Raw genomic sequence first — 19,943 nt, 5'->3', positions numbered from 1 at the left:
CTGTCCCTGGGCCCTGGTGCAAGAAGCAAAGTGAGGATCTGGAGTGTGCTCTCCACTCTCACCTTTTGTGTACTCATATAAATGCCAGGCAGAATCCAACCTTAGAGGCTAATACATCTAAAACCTTGTCCTGAACAGTTTGAGAACTTGAAGGGAGAGGCTGGTCACTGGCCTTCTTTCATCATTTCAGTCTGCACCCCATTACCTGCCCTAATAACTACTGTATGTCTTCACATGTTGCTCCCTTCTTACTACAATGGAAGCTGAAATGTTACTTTAACATCACTCTCCACTAAGCAATTTGCAGGCCACATTGCCATTCAACTATCCACAATTAATTAAATTCAGATAGATATGCAGCTCAAAATATTTTATTAAAGCTTATGCCAAGGACATTCCTGAAAGTCCACGGGGCTTTATTTAAGTGGTGTTTTGAACCTCAGGATTCTGGCATGTTAATCTGAAATGAAGTCCAGGAAAAGAAGTTTCATATTATGTATGAATCAGAATTGCACTATTATTTTGTGTTGTGAATAACCATTTATACAAAGCTAGAAAACACATAATCAAGTAGCTATTTCTGGACAAGACCATTAACTGGATCAAAACCAAAAAGACTGCACATATTACTGGATATTTACAGATCTGTATGATGCAAAACTTTCAATTCTTCCAAACCTAGAGTGAATGTTTTCAATTGAATAGTTGTCATTACATATATATTGTGTTCAGTAGAGTTTTATCAAATTGTATCTGACATTTAGGCCATTCATAAGAGCCTTCTTTTTTAAAGGCACAAATTTATATCCTCCGTTCTAAAGGAAGAAAAACAGAGGCCCACATTGAGGAATGGTTGCACATTCTTCACTGTAACTGTACCTAAAAGAAGAAAAGGAGGACTTGTGGCACCTTAGAGATGAACAAATTTATTTGAGCTGTAGCTCACGAAAGCTTATGCTCAAATAAATTTGTTAGTCTCTAAGGTGCCACAAGTCCTCCTTTTCTTTTTGTAGATACAGACTAACACAGCTGCTACTCTGAAACCTGTACCTAAAAGAGACGTCTACCTGGCTATTTTACATGTGCAGTTAACACAGTAGTCTACCTTGCTATTTTGCATGAGCTGTTAGCACAATTACAATCATTATCATGACAAGATCATGCTCAAATTACAAAACATGCATTTTTCTGGGAACATTTCTAGAAGTAATGAGCCAAATGTTGTATTTTTTTTAAAAGGTATCTACTCCTGCTACGACTGTGCCTGCAAAACACCTTGTGAAGCCAAAGGGAATAGGTTTCACACTCCCTTAGGCACTGATAGAAATTATTTCTGCACCTGCCACTGGAACGGGAGTTTTGTAACTTTTAACAGCACTGACGGGAGTGTAACGCCCAGTGTTCTAAGAACACACACTGAACAGATACACATTGGGCCCAATTCTCATTTACACCAAGGCCCCCTTTTACTGCTCTGGCAGTGTAAATGGGCTCTATAGCAGGTATACAAATAATTTATACCCACTCAAAGGCACCTTTATACCATCAGAATGGTGCAAAGGGTAAATAAGAATCAGGCCAAATATATTTAAGTACATAGAGAGACCAAAAAACCAACCCCTTAACATGTATTCGTATATTACATTTAAAAAAAATTTAAACTGGAACCATTGCTTTGGGCTGAGAAGGTATAAATTTCATAAAATTAAAATAATCCTATTATTGTTGGTCTTGTGATCACAATGCCTAAGTTGCTCTCAGATCAGTAACATTATGAAATGTAGCAAGGATAGAGAAATGAATTAATTTAGCAGCACATACACAGGTTTTTCTTGATCATGTCAAATCAGCAGGGCACTAGGTAAAGTAATACACTTACTGTTACAGTCATTCACGTGACAGGACCTTACAAGTGAGGAAGTAGGGAGACTGCTACACATTGATACATTTAATGTGACATTTTGGCCCTTTGCTGTTAGCTTTTGGCAGGCAAGTTTCCTTCTCTGGATTCCAGCACCACAGCTTAGAGAGCACTGCGAAAGGAAGGATGTAGTCAGAGTGAATTTTGTGTCGTGTCTCATACATGCTACTTTTAAAGTGAATTCTTTAAAGGATGCTGTTTCAGATGGATCCCCATGCTCTCCAAAGCTCTAAGTGCTCTCCAGGCTTTAAGTCAATATGAATATAAAGTGACTAACCCTTTCCACCAAACAGCTCAGAAACAATGATAGGAAAATGACAGTATTTCTTATGGTCCCACTGTGGACGTAATGCAGAATGAGACTTGTTATTCTCAGATGTAGAATTCAGCAAGTTCTAAATTGCCTGGGCCAAGTCTCTCAAGTCACTCTGCATGTTCATATTACATTTGAACAGGATTTTTAATTGTAATCTTTAACTATTGTGACAGGGTCGGGCCGGATGGCTACAGGAGCGTAATAGAAGGCAGATATATTAGCCCCAGGCTAAGTAGGTCCCTTTTCCCTGGGTAAGGTAACAGGGAAGGTCCCAGAACAATCAGGAACCTTCTGGAGACAATTAAGACAGGCTGATTAGAACACCTGCAGCCAATCAAGAAGCTGCTAGAATCAATTAAGGCAGGCTAATCAGGACACCTGGGTTTTAAAAAGGAGCTCACTTCAGTTTGTGGTGTGCGTGTGAGGAGCTGGGAGCAAGAGGCACCAGGAGCTGAGAGTGAGAACGCGGACTGTTGGAGGACTGAGGTGTACAAGCATTATCAGACACCAGGAGGAAGGTCCTATGGTGAGGATAAAGAAGGTGTTGGGAGGAGGCCACGGGGAAGTAGCCCAGGGAGTTGTAGTTGTCGCCCAGCTGTTCCAGGAGGCACTCTAGACAGCTGTATTCCACAGGGCCCTGGGCTGGAACCAGGAGTAGAGGGTGGGCCCGGGTTCCCCCCAAATCCTCCCAACTCCTGGTCAGACACAGGAGGAGTCGACCTGGACTGTGAATTCAGAAAAACAGCCAAGCTGAGGGCTGCCGTGAAGCTCCAAGGTGAGCAAATCTGCCAATAAGCGCAAGACCCACCAAGGTTGAGCAGGAATTTTGTCACACTATATTTATGCCTTTTAGTGGATCTTTTTTAGGAGGAGACTGGAGGCTTGGATTAAAGGAGAGGGAGAAAAATAGCATTCAATGCACTATTGTGCCTTTCAGAAATTCAACTAGGGAATAAATCTGAGTGGTTGGAAGCTAAACATGCTCCAACCCGAGGCAACCATACTGGAAACAAACAAGAAGCATTATGGCCTCTTGTTTTTCAGTTTAAACATGAGTGCAGAAAGGGGCTACGGTTAGTTGGGTCTCAGGTAGGGAGCTATGTTTTGGGCCTGGGTGCACCTGGATCTGTTGTAGCAGGCCTCTTGAAATGCTCTACCTCCTTCCTCCCCACAACTGCAAGAACTGCTTTGGGTGGGTAGGGCTTTTTGCCTAATTGCATTCCCTCTGGAGTCCACGCTACTCTATGTACTTTAATGATTATCTGGTAGTCTCCCAGCTAGAAATCCCTTGAGTTCCCTTTGTATTGGGAGGTTTGGTGAACTCTTACTCTGGACCACTCACCTTGGACCATTCCCCTACAACTAGCTGAGGGGGACAATCAACTTTGGCACACAATTTACGAGCAGCCAATCTAGGCTCCTGGCAGATCTCATCAGAAAGTTTCAGGAAGCTTCCATCTGTCAACAACTGCTTACAGTGAACTTTGCGACTCTGAGTCCCTCCGCCACAGGTACGGGAACACTACAACGAAGATAAGAATGTGGAAAGCCTAGCCGCATGCACACCTGTCTTCACTCATTTATACTGTTATTTTATACAGGCATTTTTAAGGCAGCTATCACCATGTTTTCTTTGAACACTACTGGTTTAGATTAAAAAGTGAGCAGCATTTTCCAAAAACCAAGCAGCATATGCTCCTGGTAGCACTGATTTAGTGAATGGGCTGTGAGCCAGGAAAACCTAATGAATGAGCTCAGTGCCAGACAACTGCAATGCAAGTACTTAGTGGAAAGCCTAGAAAAAGATGTACACTTTACATTTGAACTGGCCAAGTTAAGGCTCAGGTGCATATCTGGCATGAGCTTGAGAAGCTGCACCTTTGGGACAGGTAAGTTAAGTATTGCTTCCAAATGCAGGTGATCTCACTTGTGGGGTATGGGGAGAGAGGTGAGCTCTGGACTAACTGGGATCTAGGCCTTTTTGGACTTCCAAGATGTTAACTAGCACCTTGAATTTCACCCAGAAGTGAAGTGAAGAATGGAGACTACGAGTGTAATAAGTTTGATGTCAGCTGAAACCATGAACAATCACAAACTTCTGAGTGACCTTCCAGGTTACTCTAATTAGAGCACATTAGGAAAGTAACCAGAAGAAAAATGCTTACAACTAAACCATTTCCATAATCTGTTGTACCTGCTGCCATTCTTCAACATGCCAAGCAGGGGGACAGTCAATCTGGTTACAGGCTTGTAAAACATGAGGCTTTTCATCATTGCAGTCTTCATTAGTAACAATGGGTCCCTCAGGTTGCTGGCAGTACACATCTCTTGTCTGAATCCCAACTCCACAAGTAGCAGAACACTGTCTCCAAGGGCCAGTTTCCCACCTGTGCCAAAAACACATCGGCAAAAAAATTCACTCTAATTAAACAATGCAGAAGAATGGGGTATTGGGGAGGGATTATCCGGACACAAATGATACCCATACAGAGCAAAACAAAGCAGAAGCAAAGGCATATTTATATTGCGAGGGTTAGACTATCATCTACATTTGCCATAAAAATATGAATTACATTTATAAGCTTGAATGTAAGGAAAATATGTATTTTATTTACTATAAATACTAAAGTAGTAAAGAGCTAATCCAAATAAATGTTATGTGGTTCCAGAATTCACATTTAGAACATTCCTCATATGATAATCAGTTCCTGTTAGCTTCATGCTGACATTTATATGGTTTAAGGGGACTTTTCTTATATCTATTAAATTTTTATTACATTTGTATACATTTTCTATCAAACATCCTGCTCCTGTTAACTTTCAATCCACATGTTTTGCAGGAGAAAGTCTCTGTAAACAACTTATTGTTTTTTGGCTTTGACCTTTTCCTCTGAACCATAATTTTCTCACTGAATGCAATATTTTAAGTTTTTGATAGTTTAATTATATTTTACAATTAAAAGGGGAGATCAGAGTTTCCTTCACAAAACGTATATCACTTTCTGAACTAAGGCTACGCCCTTTAACTCTATGCAATTACTATTTAACACTGGGCTCTTGGGAAAAGGAATCTCTCAGAAGGGTTAATGCAAGGTCTGTTGAAGAGCTTTGTATAAAAGTGGTTTCCACAAAGACCTCTGCATTGTGAAGCTAAAAAATTACATCACAGTATATAATATCTTCATTCTGTTTTCTTAGGTGAATAAAAAAGGCTCTGCAGCTGATGTATTTGTTAAATCCTGCCCTGCCTTTCTGAGATGGCTATATTTTCCAAACAATAAATTGTACTGTTTGAAGATAAGAAAAATAATCCAACACACAGATCTACTTTAGCAATAAATAGTAAATAGATAAGGAACCACATTTATAGATTTTGCACACACACTTATTTTCAAGGAATAAGACTGTCTTTTGTTCTTCCCACAGTATTCCCTCAGAAGACTAACTCAGATTAGTTAAAGAAATTAAACTGAAAGTATTATATGGCTCCTGAAAAGAGCATTCCATAACAGGAGTATAACATTCAATCTACAAGAGGATTTCATTTGGGTTATTAATTTCTGCAAGTGAAAGAGTAAACAGTCAGTCCATGTAAGTGAGGATGTAGCTAGTTTCAAGAAAAGTGAAACACTGTGTCTTTGCATCAAATTTTTATTTCCCCCCCCCACAAAAATGAAGAGCAATTTATTTGGTAATATACTATTATTCTTGGGTATTGTGCTGTTTTCACTGAGAAAATGTGGCTTTTTCACTTGTCGCGTTGTCTGAAGATAGTGGGCGAGAGGGGGATCAGGGCTGGGGCAGGGGGTTGGGGTTAGGGTGTGTTGGGGGGTGAGAGCCGGAGCGGCTGGGGGTGCGGGCTCTGGGATGGTGATGGTGATGAGGGGTTTGGGACACAGGAGGGTGCTCTGGGCTGGGACCAACAGGTTCGGAGGGTGGGAGGAGGGAGCAGGGCTGAGGCAGGGGGTTCAGGAATGGGGCGTGGGAGGAGGTCAAGAGTGCAGGCTCCAGGAGGTGCTTACTCCCGGAAGCAGTGACATATCCCCCCTCCGGCTCCTATGTGGAGGCATAGCCAGGCAGCTCGGTGCACTGCCCCGTCCGCAGGCGCCGCCTCCACAGCTCCCATTGGCCATGTTTCCCAGGGGCAGTGCACAGAGGTGCTTGGGGTGGGGGCAGCGCTTGGGGTGAGGGCAGTGTGTGGAGCTCCCTGGCTGCCCCTACATCTAGGAGCTGCAGGGAGGACATGCTGCTGCTTCCAGACTTTTAACATCGTGGTTGGCAGTGCTGACTGGAGCCACCAGGATCCCTTTTCAACAGGGCATTCCGGTCAAAAAACAGACACTTGGCAACCCTAAGCCTGATCCTTGTCTGAGAAAGTCAGTAGACAATGTATGGTTATTTAAGTCGTATTAACCATTTCTTTTCCACAATGTGATTTCATTATTACAGCGTACCTTGGTGGGCACAGTTTCATGTTGCAAGTGCGAGTCATTGCTGGTGGTCGCATGGCATTGTCACACAGGGTGTCGTTGACAGCTTGTTTTGTCAGCACATGCAGGCACACTGCAATGGCTTCTTGTATCCCTGGATTTAAAAATAAAAACACACACATGAGATGCTCTATGGACAGATGAACAATTTTAATAACCTCTTCTTTCTTACCCCCAGTCTCAACCTGAACTCATTCTGGATGCCAAATTAGATGGCAAGTTTAAAATTAACAATCTGACTCATAAAAGCACTGGAAATATTTTAGAAAGTCAGAAGACGTTTTTTAAATTAAAAACCGAGTTACAGTGCAACATTTCTGGGATTTCTTATTCACAGGCAGCAATGCCCCAATTTAGGATTTCTTTTCTAGATTCAAATCAGCTCTTTGAGTGGATACAAATAAGCAATATTTATAGGTGCCAGTTTGTCATTGTGCCCCTCAGAAAAACAGAAAATTGGTGACAGATTTTGTCTTTCTCACTGTAACACCCAGAAAACAAGAAACCATGACTGGCACCCCGATGACACTGATTTTTGGAAAGCTCTCTCTATTTAATCGTGCTGCCCCAAGGCAATTAGAGTGATTTGGTTCGCAGTCAGTATATAATAAATGCCTTTTCATAGAGCTGGAGTCACCCCATAGGAGCAGAATGCTGTTTTATTCCTACTGATTTAAATGGGATTTCAAAGAGCTAAGTATTTGAAGAGACAAAAATTACATAAATCTTTCTAAACTACAGCCAAGACAATGGCTGACTCAGCATGTAGAGATACCCGCTGGGCCAGATCCTCAGCCGATGGACACTGATGTAGCTCCCTTAAAGCCAATGGATCCTCAGCTCCAGCTAAGGGTCTAGACCCAGTGTATACAGCATTCCCTGACACAGGTTTTCCCTCAGCTTCTCTCCAAAGTGTAGCTATAATTATAGTTATGCTGAGACATGAAAGAATATTAATAATTAAAGTTTTATCAGTCAGAAAAAATGAAGTCCGATAAGTCTGGTTTAGATCAACACAACTCGGTGAACACTTGTCAATTAGTTAGCTTCATCGTTTATTTCAAAATTGCATGGTGTATTCCATTTCACATATACCGTTATTCTGCAAGGCAGTATTATGTCTTCAGTGTGCAAACCCTATTCACTTAATGGCGAAATGCACGTAGAAATAAAGGACACAAAACTTAGTGAAGTGCTTTGGAAATCTTCTGTATCTATGCAATAAAAACAACAGTCATTATCATTGACTTATTGAACAGCACAGCACTGAAATGCACTCTAACATGCACTTTTGTTGGTACCATGTGAAAATGGCTAATGTAATACACAACAGGTAACATGGTCACAGTTCAGAGAATCTGCTTCCTTCCTTCTAAATTTACTTTCCCCCCCAAGAGATCTCCTAGGGCTACAAATGTGTTTTCCATAGTAGGTTATATTCTTTGTCTTATGTCTAAAAGCGTGAAAGGTTTCTAATATGTTTGTATTTCTAACTGGAATTCCTCTTGTTATTTATGTATGGTACATTAAAACATCACAGGTTTTTCTGTTTTATCTAACTACCACTAGATAATGATGGTTATAAATACCCTTGCTTCTAGATAAATTCGTACACCATTAACTGTTTCTTAACACTTGTTGGTTATTTAATAATCCGTTTGATTTCAACTGACTCCATGAAATATTCTGTGTTGGAAAATTTTCTGCCTAAGGTTAGTGGTGCATGTTTTATGACTTTCGGGTAATAACTGGTCTTTTTCTTTCCTAGTGAGAGTTACAAATGATTTTAATGTGCTCTGAAATGCTTCCATCTGCCACTATCATCTCAGACTTTGCACTTGTATAGCCAGTGACCATCATAATGGTATGTAGAAGAACAAACTGAGCTGCCTCATGCACTTTAGCCAGAAGACATATTTTTCTTCATTATTATAATTTAGTAGCAGGTGCCCAGCATTTGAATTTACTCTGTTAATCATTATTGTAATTGTCTCTCTGTCAAGAGCTAGTACAATCCATTCTTGAACACTGGCAATTCCTATCACAAACCAATATTGCCCACATCTATGAATTATCTTGATACAATCCAGCATATTTATTCTTTCAAGACCAAGGCTGCAAGTCTTCATTGTGATGATACAGGTACCAATGTAACAATTTCAAGCATAATACAAACCATACGTGTAGCAGGAGTGGATGTATACAACACTATGGACTCTAGCTTTCTTTTAGGCTTTCACTGGGATCCATCTTAATCCCTTTTGGGGCTCATGTTCATTCCAGGAAGCCTTTGCTGTGTAATTGTTTTGACTATGTCTGCACAGTGCTGAGTTTTTATGTAACAGGAGCACTGACCTTGTGCATAACTGACCGCCTAGTCACTTCTATTAAATAAAAGTCATTAAGTGTTGAAAATTACGTTACCAGCAACACATACATTTAATAAAATGTTCTTTCACACTAGGGACTAGATTATATCCTTTACATCAAATGTCCGTACAACATGATCCAAGGGTGAAAATGCAGAATCAAAGCAAATCACTACACACAAGTTTTACAGAACTCCAAGGTTCTATCCCAGAGACTAAAAACCAGGGAACCATGGATACTGCAGCACCTCCTAAATGATGGATGCGCCTTCAGAAGAATTTATTCAAACATTTTGGTTTCCTTCAGTTTCCTTGAATAAGAAATATGTTGCTTGTAATGTACAATTCAGAAATAAAGATCCAGATGTACAGTTTTGCTGAGGTAGAGCTCTGGAAGAGGTTATCAGATGAGCACTGAAACATATATTTATCATTCATCCAGTTGCAAGGCCCAGGCCTTCACTGAGGATAGTGTTAAGGGTTTGTTTCTGCTTCAAGTGCCTTGTTCTGGCTAGCAAGACAAAATTGGCTTCTTAGTTGTTATTTTAGAACATAACATGAGAACATAAGAATGACCCTACTGGGTCAGACCAAAGGTCCATCTAGCCCAATATCTTGTCTTCCGACAGTGGCCAGTGCCAGGTCCCCGAGAGGGAATGAACAGAACAGGTAATCATCAAGTGATCCATCCCCTGTTGCTCATTTCCAGATTCTGGCAAACAGAGGTTAGGGACACCATTCCTACCCATCCTGGCTAATACCCATTGATGGACCTATCCTCCATGAATTTATCTAGTTCTTTTTTGAACCTTGTTATCATCTTGACCTTCACAACATCCTCTGGCAAGGAGTTCCACAGGTTGACTGTGTGTTGTGTGAAGAAATATTTCCTTTTATTTGTTTTAAACCTGCTGCCTATTCATTTCATTTGGTGACCCCTAATTCTTGTGTTATGAGAAGTAGTAAACAACACTTCCTTATCTACTTTCTCTACACCAGCCATGATTTTATAGACCTCAATCATATCTCCCCTTAGCCGTCTCTTTTCCAAGCTGAAAAGTCCCAGTTTTATTAATCTCTCCTCAAATGGAAGCTGTTCTATACCCCTAATCATTTTTGTTGCCCTTTTCTGAACCTTTTCCAATTCCAGTATATCTTTTTTCAGATGGGGCGACCACATCTGCACACAGTATTCAAGATGTGGGCATACCATGGATTTATATAGAGGCAACATGATATGTTCTGTCCTATTATCTACATTTTCTTAATTATTCCCACCGTTCTGTTCCCCCCACCCCCTTTTTTTTTAAATTTTAGGCCAAATTTTGCCCTTAGAACAGATTTAAATTACATCTCTTTTACAGGGATTGGAATGGAAACATTCATGTTTGTGCAAAAACAAAAAACAGTCAAAGCTGATAACCAAAAGAGCTATTTTGCAATGGGTTATGCTGTATAATATTTTCTAAACTTCACACACAGAGGGTGATATGATAAGAGATTCCTATATTGAGCCCTCTGCAAGTCAGCATTTCTCTCATCAGCAGTTTATATTACAATGTTGTGGTGAGTATATCCAGGGGAAAAAAAAGGCATGTCACACCTTTTTTTTTCTTTTGGCTGTGACGTGCCACCTTGGTTTGGTCGGTGTATGAGATGTCTTTCATTTCACTCATCAGAGTGCCACAGACTGCTGCAATTCTCTACTCCAAATGCTTTAAGAAAATAAGAAAATAAAAGCTATAGTGTTCTGGTGTTTTAAGGTATAACAGAACAGATATTGTAAAAAGTTTGTACAAAAACAGACTTGTTTTTCAGATCTATGGTGCTTTCCAATAAACAGTTACACTCCATTGATGCAGCATTTCCTTATAATTTACTTATAAAATGTGTAAGAGATTGATCTTAATTATAAATTTGTTTGCCACCACAATTTAATATTGACTTGTAATGTGAATCAGTGACAAAACTTCTTATATTGCAGGGTTTGGGAAGCATCTTGCATACCATAATAGTGATAAAATCTTCAGGCAAACAAACATAGTGTCATATGTGTGAAGTTCTTGCCTTGTGATGCTAACATAGTAGAACATTTACACCCCCCCCCCCAAAAAAAAAGTATTAGATAAGTTACTCAGGCAGATCTCAATAAAGCACTAAGTATGTTTACAGTATTTTGATGTACTATCAGTAATTTTTCTACTAATCAGTGCAACAGAATATTTTCTATTTTAACTGAGCACACAACCCTCACAAACTCACAGTTTTTGACAGCTGTGGGAAGAAATATACAGAGCACAAAGTTGTGTTTAAAGATCAGAGTGTTTGCAAAATGTGTACTTTACTTTTACTCTAGAAAGGGAAAACAGTAAAGAGTTAGGACAAAAGATGCTAAATGTAAATGGTAGAAGGATGGTCTCTTCACTCAACCTTACACCTAGAAAAGGAAAAAAAAAGTTTACTTATTTCAGATTACTTTTGCCTTGCTGTCAACTTAAAGAGAAATTGTCGTCAATTGTCAATTAAAAAGTGAGTTAGAAGAAATTTCATATATTACACATGCCTGAGTCTCTCTGCCAATTTTTGTAGACGTACAGTCATATTTCCCTCTGTTAAGGAACAGATTGTAAATCGACCACTCAATGGTGAGCAGTTTTTCTCAAAAAGCCAACAGGACTACTCATGGGAGTAACTGCTCACCAGCAAGAACACCACAGTATTGCCAAGACACATCATTTTATTGTGAGTCCTGTAATACTTGGTGCTTTACTTAAAGCCCCAGTGCCTGGAGTCCTGTGATTTTGTAAGAATCTCATGTTTCATAAAATAATACATTTCTAGCCCTCAGGATTAGAGAGAAAAGCTTGAAAATGTAACCTAAGTGTACCCTAACATCACAAAATCCAGAAAGCAAAGAAAAAAAGAGTTGCACATTTATTGTTTGTTTTTGTTTGTTGGTTGGTTTTTTTAAATCTTATGATTTTTAAACCAATCTCATGATTTTGGGGGCTTGGATCCAGAATGGATGTTCAGTTGTATAGAGGTTCAAAGTCTGTCCCTCTATGTTTTTCTGTCCCCTGTTACTATGTGAAAGGTCCACACAGCTAAAGCACAAACAGTGAAATCAACTATATGAAAAGTGCTAACAAATTCCAAAAGTACAAGTAGAGGTATTTCTCCAGTCTCTTTCACCTTTCTTAGATGTTAGGTACAACAATTTAAGAGACAAGCAGGATTCTTAAACTGATGGCATCTTTTAAAGGGATTGAGTTAAATATGGTCCAATTTTTTTGTGCAAGCAAGCTTTTGTAGAACCTTCAACTAAAAGAAACTTTCCCACAATTTAAAATGAAATCCAGTGAAAACAGTTGATAAACACACATTCCCCTTCCATGTTTGAAACCCAAATATTGCAGCTCTAGGAATCTTAAAATGAAACTGGTAATTACTGAAAGTGAAATAGAGTTAACTCATTCCTATTGTCCAAGTAGAAAGAAATGCAAAGACGTATTCAGAGCATTAATAATGACAAATACATTGGACTGGCAATTTTTCTTTTATAATCAAAAGCATTATTAGGAAAGTAGGTAAAGAAATCTGTTTTTAAAATTAGACTGTATAATTTTGAAATAGAGAGAATCTATTTAGAATACTGCATATTCATTAACTAATTGACATAAAGACTGAAGAAATACTGCAGATTTAAAACAAAAACAAAAAAAATCTCATAACCAGGAATGTTACAAGTACTGGCATTATTTCTTGCAGACAGTATCATGAATATCAATCTTATGCATACGTCCCATGTGCTTGCATCAGGGCCATAGTTCTTCAAACAGTGAAAAAAACACTAACCCTTTCTTTGGACAAATGAGGCAAAACCTGGAGTTCCCCACACAATTTTTACTCAAGCCAAACCCTAAATAAATCAATGCGAGTTGGGCTGATTAATGGCTCATATGAGCAAAGTCCTTGAGATTTGACCCATCATTTTTGTGGTGTGTGGACTTTCTTCAGGTACTAAATGAAATATAGACAATTCTTCACATTTCTGGAAATTTCTCTCTCACTAGGAATCTTTAAAATGATGCCTACTTCATAATTAATTAACATGGAAGAACTCTTACTTGCCTTCATAGAAAGACTGACCACAGAAGTAATAATTATGATAAGAGACATAACATAGGCTAATGGTCAGAAGGCAGTAACTTTTATGACACCCAAAATGCTGCTGCATCATGGGCCGTAATGGTTTATATAGATGCAGTGCAGAATAATCATAAAGAATAACTAAAGAGTTCTTGTCAACAGCACTATTATAATTATTATTACTTGTATTACCATAGAGTGTAGGAGCTCTAGTCAATAGATCAGGACCCATTGTGTTAGGTGCTGTACAAAGAGAGACCAAAAGAAGGTCTGTTCCTCAGAGTGCATACAGTCTAACACAATAAAAAGCCTGGCTAAAATAATTAATTTGAAGAGAAAGAAGCTGTTGGATAATGAATGGAAGACAGGTCTTTCTCCATATTTCTAATAAAAAAGAATGTTACTACGTGCATTTTTACCTCTTTTTAGGAGGGGCTGAGGGAGTTTACACTGAATGCATAGTTAAGGTTATGTTTTAGTCACAGTTATTTTGAGTAAAAGTCACAGGCAGTAAACAAAAATTCACTGCCCATGACGTGTCCATGGCTTTTACTATATACCCCTAACTAAAACTTGGGGGTGGGTGGTGGCTTAGGGGGACGGCCAGGGGGCGCCACAGGGCTCGGGGGGTGGTGGTTCTGCAGGTGCTCGGGGAGGGGGTCAGCCTGCAGGGGTGCCCTGGGTGCTCGTGGGGGAGGGTTGGCAGGGCTGGGACAGGCTCCCTACCCGGCTCCTGAGCTCCATGTGCTGCCTCTGTTCTACCCCAAGCCCTGGTTCTGCAGTTCCCATTAGCTGGGAACTGCAGCCAATGGGAACTACGGGGGCGGTGCCTGCTGGCAGAGGCAGCACATGGAGCTAGGAGCTGAGGGAGGGGAGTTCCTGTCGCCTTTCCAGGAAGCCCGGCCTAGGTAAGTGCCAGCCCACAGCCCAACCCCCAGCCCTGAGCCCCCCGACACCCAAACTCCTGCTGCTGGAGGGCGAGGGGGGAGCGAGATTGCACCAGCAGTAGCTGGTGTGCCTGGCCCAGGGGCTGCCTGAGCTGCTCAGGTGGCCCCTGGGCCAGGCACACCAGCCGCTGCAGAAATCACAGAAAGTCACAGAATCCATGACTTCTGTGACCTCAGTGACAAACACGGAGTCTTATGCATAGTCCACATGCGGATTTGGGGGTAAGGTATAATAAAAATGACAAGCCTTGCAACACAGATTCATTCCTTGCTCAAGCAATATATGACATAGTGACAATAAAATCTGCAGCTTGTTTAGACTGAGCAGGCCTCCTCTCGGTCAGGGAAAAGTGGGCATTAAGAAACTGAGCGAAAAGTTCCAAATATAGAAATCTTAAGGAATGTATTTTAAAAGCCCTTGATAGATATATGCATGTTAGAGACACAGAAGCTCTCATACTTTACATTAAATTTTGATATTCCTATCTTAAAATGTTATATTTCTTTCCTTATAACTAAAAAGTTAATCTTACTGAAATGAGATACGGATTTAAAACTGAGCTGAAATTGATCAGGCCCTTTGAACTACACAATGGAAAAAAACCAGACATTGTGAGATCATTAGTTAGTACACTGCAATCAGTTGGAAACAGAAGAGACGTCTGGTTTCTTAAAACAATTTATCCACAGGTAATTTTTAGTCTGTTTGAAAGTGTCTGCTAAGGCAGCTAGATGAACAGCATTGATAGGAGAACAAAGTCGTGATTATCTAACTAGCATAACAGCAAAGGTATTGCTGTTCAACTTTGATCAAATAGTCTCAAAACTTCCCACATTTCCTAGGAGTAGCACTTAGGAAGAACATCTAGACATGTGGTGCTATAGATTCTACAGAAGTCTCAAGAACACGTATGAAAAGTCTCTTCATTTCAAACGTTCTGCATTACATGCTGAAGAAGTAGTTTCAATTCATGTATATCCAGAGGCAAATGTTTGGTTGAACTGCCTCTTTAAATCACAAAGGACCAATACTGTTCTCAATGAAGTCAATGTCCAAACTCCCATTTGGCTATAACAGGAGCAGAATCAGGCCTTGATTCTGATTCTGATTATTAGCCATTTAAAAAAAACGCTTTTTGCTTCTCGTATATGAAATTATGGGCCTCAACACAGCCTCTGAAATTTAATCGTCAACTTGCAGGTACAATTTTTCACATGTAAGTTTTTACACTTACAAGGCATATATATGATATCAGTTAAAATTTGAGAGGCTGTTTTTGAAAATCTGGCTTATGTGTCCCCCGTTCTATGCTCAAAATTCAAAACTACCAGAGAGAATTCAACACCTTTTGAAAACAGGTGGGTTGAGAAGTCCTCCAGAAGTATTGGTAAAATGGATTAAAGATGGAGATAAAATGACTAAATCTTACAAAATTAAATGTAGATAGTAAAATCAAGAGAACTGAAAAAACTTATAGCTAGTGAAAGCCTTGTTGCTAATTTAAAATACCATTTCCTTTATTGTTTTTAAATATTTTGTCAATTTTTTTAAAGCAGATAGATATAACAATCGATCACAATAGTCATTGTCAAAACTGCAAACAAATCATACATACATATAACTCATATCCTCCTGGGGCTAAGTTCCTGTAATGCCCGATGAAACAAGTGAGGAATGGCAGAAAGCAACACTTTTCATGATCAGGTACATTGTTATTATTAGAGATCAATGCCATCAATAAAACAAGAATGTTAAATGTTAAGGGAGGCTTTTTTATTGGTCACTTACCATCATGCTGATAGTTATCTGGGCATCTTTCCCAACTTCTCCTGTCTTCAAACTTCCAGATGGTGACCACTACAAAGGAGGCCACTTTCTATGAGCTCCAGATTGGCTCTTGACTTCCAAACTGTTGCTGCTCAGCCCTTTTCTACTTATTATATTTCTTCTGTGGGTACAACTGTCTTCACTTCCCATTGATGTCATCATTCCTGTCACATACAGGTGTGTTCACAATTCCACTGCTTCCACTTCGCACTTCATAACTCACTTCTACGGCCAGTTCCAAAGTACAGTACATAGTAGCAACACTAGCAACATTGTCTAGCAATATGTACTTCAGAGAGATTAGATTACATCTAAAGGAGGAATGTGCCTAACTACTTGCAGACAGATGTATGGCACAGACTTCCTACAGAAGGATACGCTGGACCAAATCCTAAACAACATCCTATTTGAGTTCCATCTCAGCCATTTCTGGAGAGATGTCTCCCTGTGCTACCATACCACAGGTCTACAGTACCATAAAAAATGGCAGCATTTTGAAGACAGTGAATAGTTAATATGCACATTTTAGTTCAGAAACTGCACATATAAATTCCTTGGAGAAAAATGAACATTTAGGCATATTTGTCATTGATTTGTCACATATATTTTCATTTATCTAAACCCATAAACCAGCTGATAGTCTGAAGTGATTCCTTGTAACTTATCTTTCGATAATACAAGACTAACTGCTGCATCAACATTGACAGAAACTTTCCATAACTTGGTTGACTGAATACAGCCCAGTTTCTCATTCAAAGATTTATAGAAAACCAATTTTATCTCTATTACTACCTTGTGAGGCATGTGGAAGCAAGGGACATTTAGATGCTATCGTCAAAGGTAAAAAGAATTAACACAAGTTAGAAGTTCAGAATTTTTTTTAAATGCCAATGGTAACTAATTTGGAATAATATCAAACAGTTATTTGACAACGTCAAATTTAAACACCATAGATGAAAACATGTTTAAATTACCTCCAACACATGTGGCTGAACATGGAGTAAAACCAATGTATTCCCAATCATAAATCAAACTGCTATCTTCCGCACGTGAAAATTCTGGGGTGTATGGGACAGGATCACTGTCGCAGGACGGCTGGTGGCATATTCGTTCTGTTGCTGGTTTGGGGTCTTCACATTCCTCATCAGGCAGATCCATTTCAGTCTGAGTAAATGTGAGAAGAACACGGCACTTCACATCTCGCACCTGAATGCCACGACCACAAGTAGTACTGCATGGAGACCAGGGTTCTGGAATAAACCTGCAAATAATCATAGTGCAGCAACTTAAAGAAAACTGAAGGAGGAGAAATTTGCACTTGATATATGTGTGCACGTGCAAATGTATGTGGAGAGTTAAAATATTGCTACAAAAAGTTAATGTAATATAACACTGCAAATGTGGCCAACATGCTAACAAAGCACATGATGAATAATATGGGTTATACTGAGATACAGTTTCAGCACGTACCCAAATCCTATCATTAAACCCCAGGAATACATCCTCTTCACTTTCCCCCTACCCACAATTCCACATAACTAAACGAAGACAACAGACAAGATTGTGGGGGAGAGGAAGAAAGGTCATATGGAGCAATGAAAAGCAACTCACCTTTCTGGGGAAAAAAAGCAATACCGAAAGGTAGCTCAAAACTCCTGGAGCACTCAGCGGGCCAAACTGTATATATAGGTCTACACATTGAGTTACAGTAGCTCTCAAAGCACACAATGTCATACATATGCCAAAAGCACATCTACACTCTATTCACATCTCCCAGAAGGGCTACCACAGGACATCATTGTAATGACATTTAATAGACCTAGTGAAAGGTACTTTTTGAAATGTAGCCACCTCCAGTGCAGAACATTACAGGATGCTATTTAGATTTCATCTTGTAGGAGGCCCAACTTTGATGAAGTGATTAACTTGCTCAGTGGACTATCACTTTCATCTGTGTGTCTTTATGCTCCTGATTAACTATAATTAATTATTATTGTACACATCTCATTAATATATGGACTAGAGGTAATATTTTAAAAAATGTGTAATCTTCTATTACTTCAAGGGCCTTTATTATGTCACATATTAATGTTCAAACTAGACCATTACAATAGGGCTGAATTCCACAAATCATCTTGGGTGGATTTGTGGATAATTTGACAATAAGTTAAATACATAATTGCATAGGTCATTTTCTTAAGGTTTCAAACACTTTGGTGAAAGAAATAGATTTTTTTTAAATTTTCCAACTGGAGCAGATGTACGTGAAACAGAGGAAATGAAAACATTTCTTTATTATCTCCTAAAATATCAGCAAAGGACACCTCTTTAGGATCCAAATTAGACATCTATTTGTTCCAACAGCTTTTCCTCCCCTTTCTTCAATTAAAAAATCCGTTGCTTTGTTGCAGAGAATTTTTTTTTTAAATTTAAAAGCAGCCAGTTATGTAAGACTGAGACATGTCTACACAGGATGGCTGATACTCTGATCTCAAGCTCAGAGTGTTGCTAAATTTGAAGAATAGAGTTTGCGGATAGACTACTATGTCAAGCCAACTGCCTTCTGCCACTGCAGAGAGGCATGAGGAGACAAGAGCATCTGATGACACAGTAGTTATGCTATAGATATATTCCCACTAGGCCTCTGGGCTACTTTCCAAAGAGCACCTGCTGTGGAGAAGAGGGAAGAGTAAATCTTTCCCCTCCTCTAAAGAGCACTGGCTAATATGGGTTAGGAAGAAGCTGATCACCCTTGAGGAGCTGCTGCTGAACTTCCCTGACAAGTTCTGCCCAATAATGATTTCCAAATTTGTCAAGATTTGGCCTTTTTTGAAGTATACCTGAATGGAACCATCCCAAACTTTGGCCTGATCCTGCAGGATGCTGAGTGCATCCAGAAAGGTGCTGAGCACCTTCACCTCCTACTGAAGTCAACAGAAACTGAGAGTGTTCAGCATGTCACAGGTTTGACAACATTTGAAGTGCACTAAAAGAATCTTCTACATTGGAAGAGTATTGCCAGAAACAAATTACAGGTGCTCATTTACTGCAGTGACAGGAAACATAGGAAATCCCATACTGGGACAAAATAGTTGTCCATCTAGTCCAGCAACTTGTCTCTGACAGCTGCTTATGAGTGAGAAACCCTGAAGTACACAGCAATGGGAAAACCTGCTAACAAAGAAAGTTACCTCAGAACCTGAATAGAGACTAGATTAAGGTCCAAAGGGAGCCATATAAAATTTCTAGATAGTTATGTCAAAAATGGCCCTGATCCTCCAAAACAATAAGCATGTGGTTAACTTCAAGCATTTTAGTAGTCCCTTGAAATCAACGTGATAGTAACGTGCTTAGAGCTAATCACGTGCTTATGTGTTTTGTTGAATCAGGGCAATTGTGCATAATGCTTTGACAAAATTCTGATCTTCTCTCCACAAAAAGAACCATATCTGGGTAATATTATACATACATAGAATTTATAAAGAAACTCAGAAAATTCTAAGCAATTATTCCTTGACTTACACCTGACCTAAATTTTACTAGTGGGTTTCCTGTTGAATATTTGTGCATGGGATTTCATAGCAAAGTTCAAGATTAAAAAAATTAAAACATGGGTTTTGAAATTCTACTTTGTCATTTGCTAAACCAAATCACATGACTGTAGGGTTAATTAGAACGACCCCATATTACAGCAATTCTTTTCAAGTTGATGACCTCATCAAAGGCATGCTGTAGTTGAAATAGCTAAAATTAAGCAAAAGCCTATGGAGACTACTAGTACAAAATGAGTTCATATAGCTGATCGGGCAGCGTTACAGAGCAGTAGAACTCTGGAGACAGGACAGTACTCTGTCTAAATCATGAATCTGGATCAGGTGCCAGTTTTGTATTAATTAGCTAAATCCACAGCCTGAAGCAGAAAT

At 39.5% G+C, this 19,943-nt stretch overlaps 1 protein-coding gene across 4 annotated transcripts in view; it reads right to left on the bottom strand.

The window, feature by feature from the left end:
* Positions 1 to 19,943, bottom strand: part of ADAMTSL3 (ADAMTS like 3) — a 279,815-nt gene that overhangs the window by 42,478 nt on the left and 217,394 nt on the right. For 3 of the 4 annotated variants that reach the window (XM_075133138.1, XM_048867323.2, XM_048867322.2), the window contains exons 16-20: positions 16,995 to 17,281; positions 6,692 to 6,821; positions 4,432 to 4,624; positions 3,580 to 3,759; positions 1,880 to 2,033 (exon numbers count right to left, since the gene is read on the bottom strand). In XM_075133138.1, the coding sequence (XP_074989239.1) occupies positions 1,880 to 2,033; positions 3,580 to 3,759; positions 4,432 to 4,624; positions 6,692 to 6,821; positions 16,995 to 17,281 (944 nt within the window). Of the gene's footprint in view, positions 1 to 1,879; positions 2,034 to 3,579; positions 3,760 to 4,431; positions 4,625 to 6,691; positions 6,822 to 15,693; positions 16,185 to 16,994; positions 17,282 to 19,943 lie in introns of those variants that run through there. The other variant, XM_048867324.2, reaches the window with a different exon arrangement.

This window comes from Caretta caretta, chromosome 10, assembly GCF_965140235.1.
Source record: "Caretta caretta isolate rCarCar2 chromosome 10, rCarCar1.hap1, whole genome shotgun sequence".
Lineage (NCBI taxonomy): Eukaryota > Metazoa > Chordata > Testudines > Cheloniidae > Caretta > Caretta caretta.
This window is presented reverse-complemented; position numbering and strand designations above follow the sequence as displayed.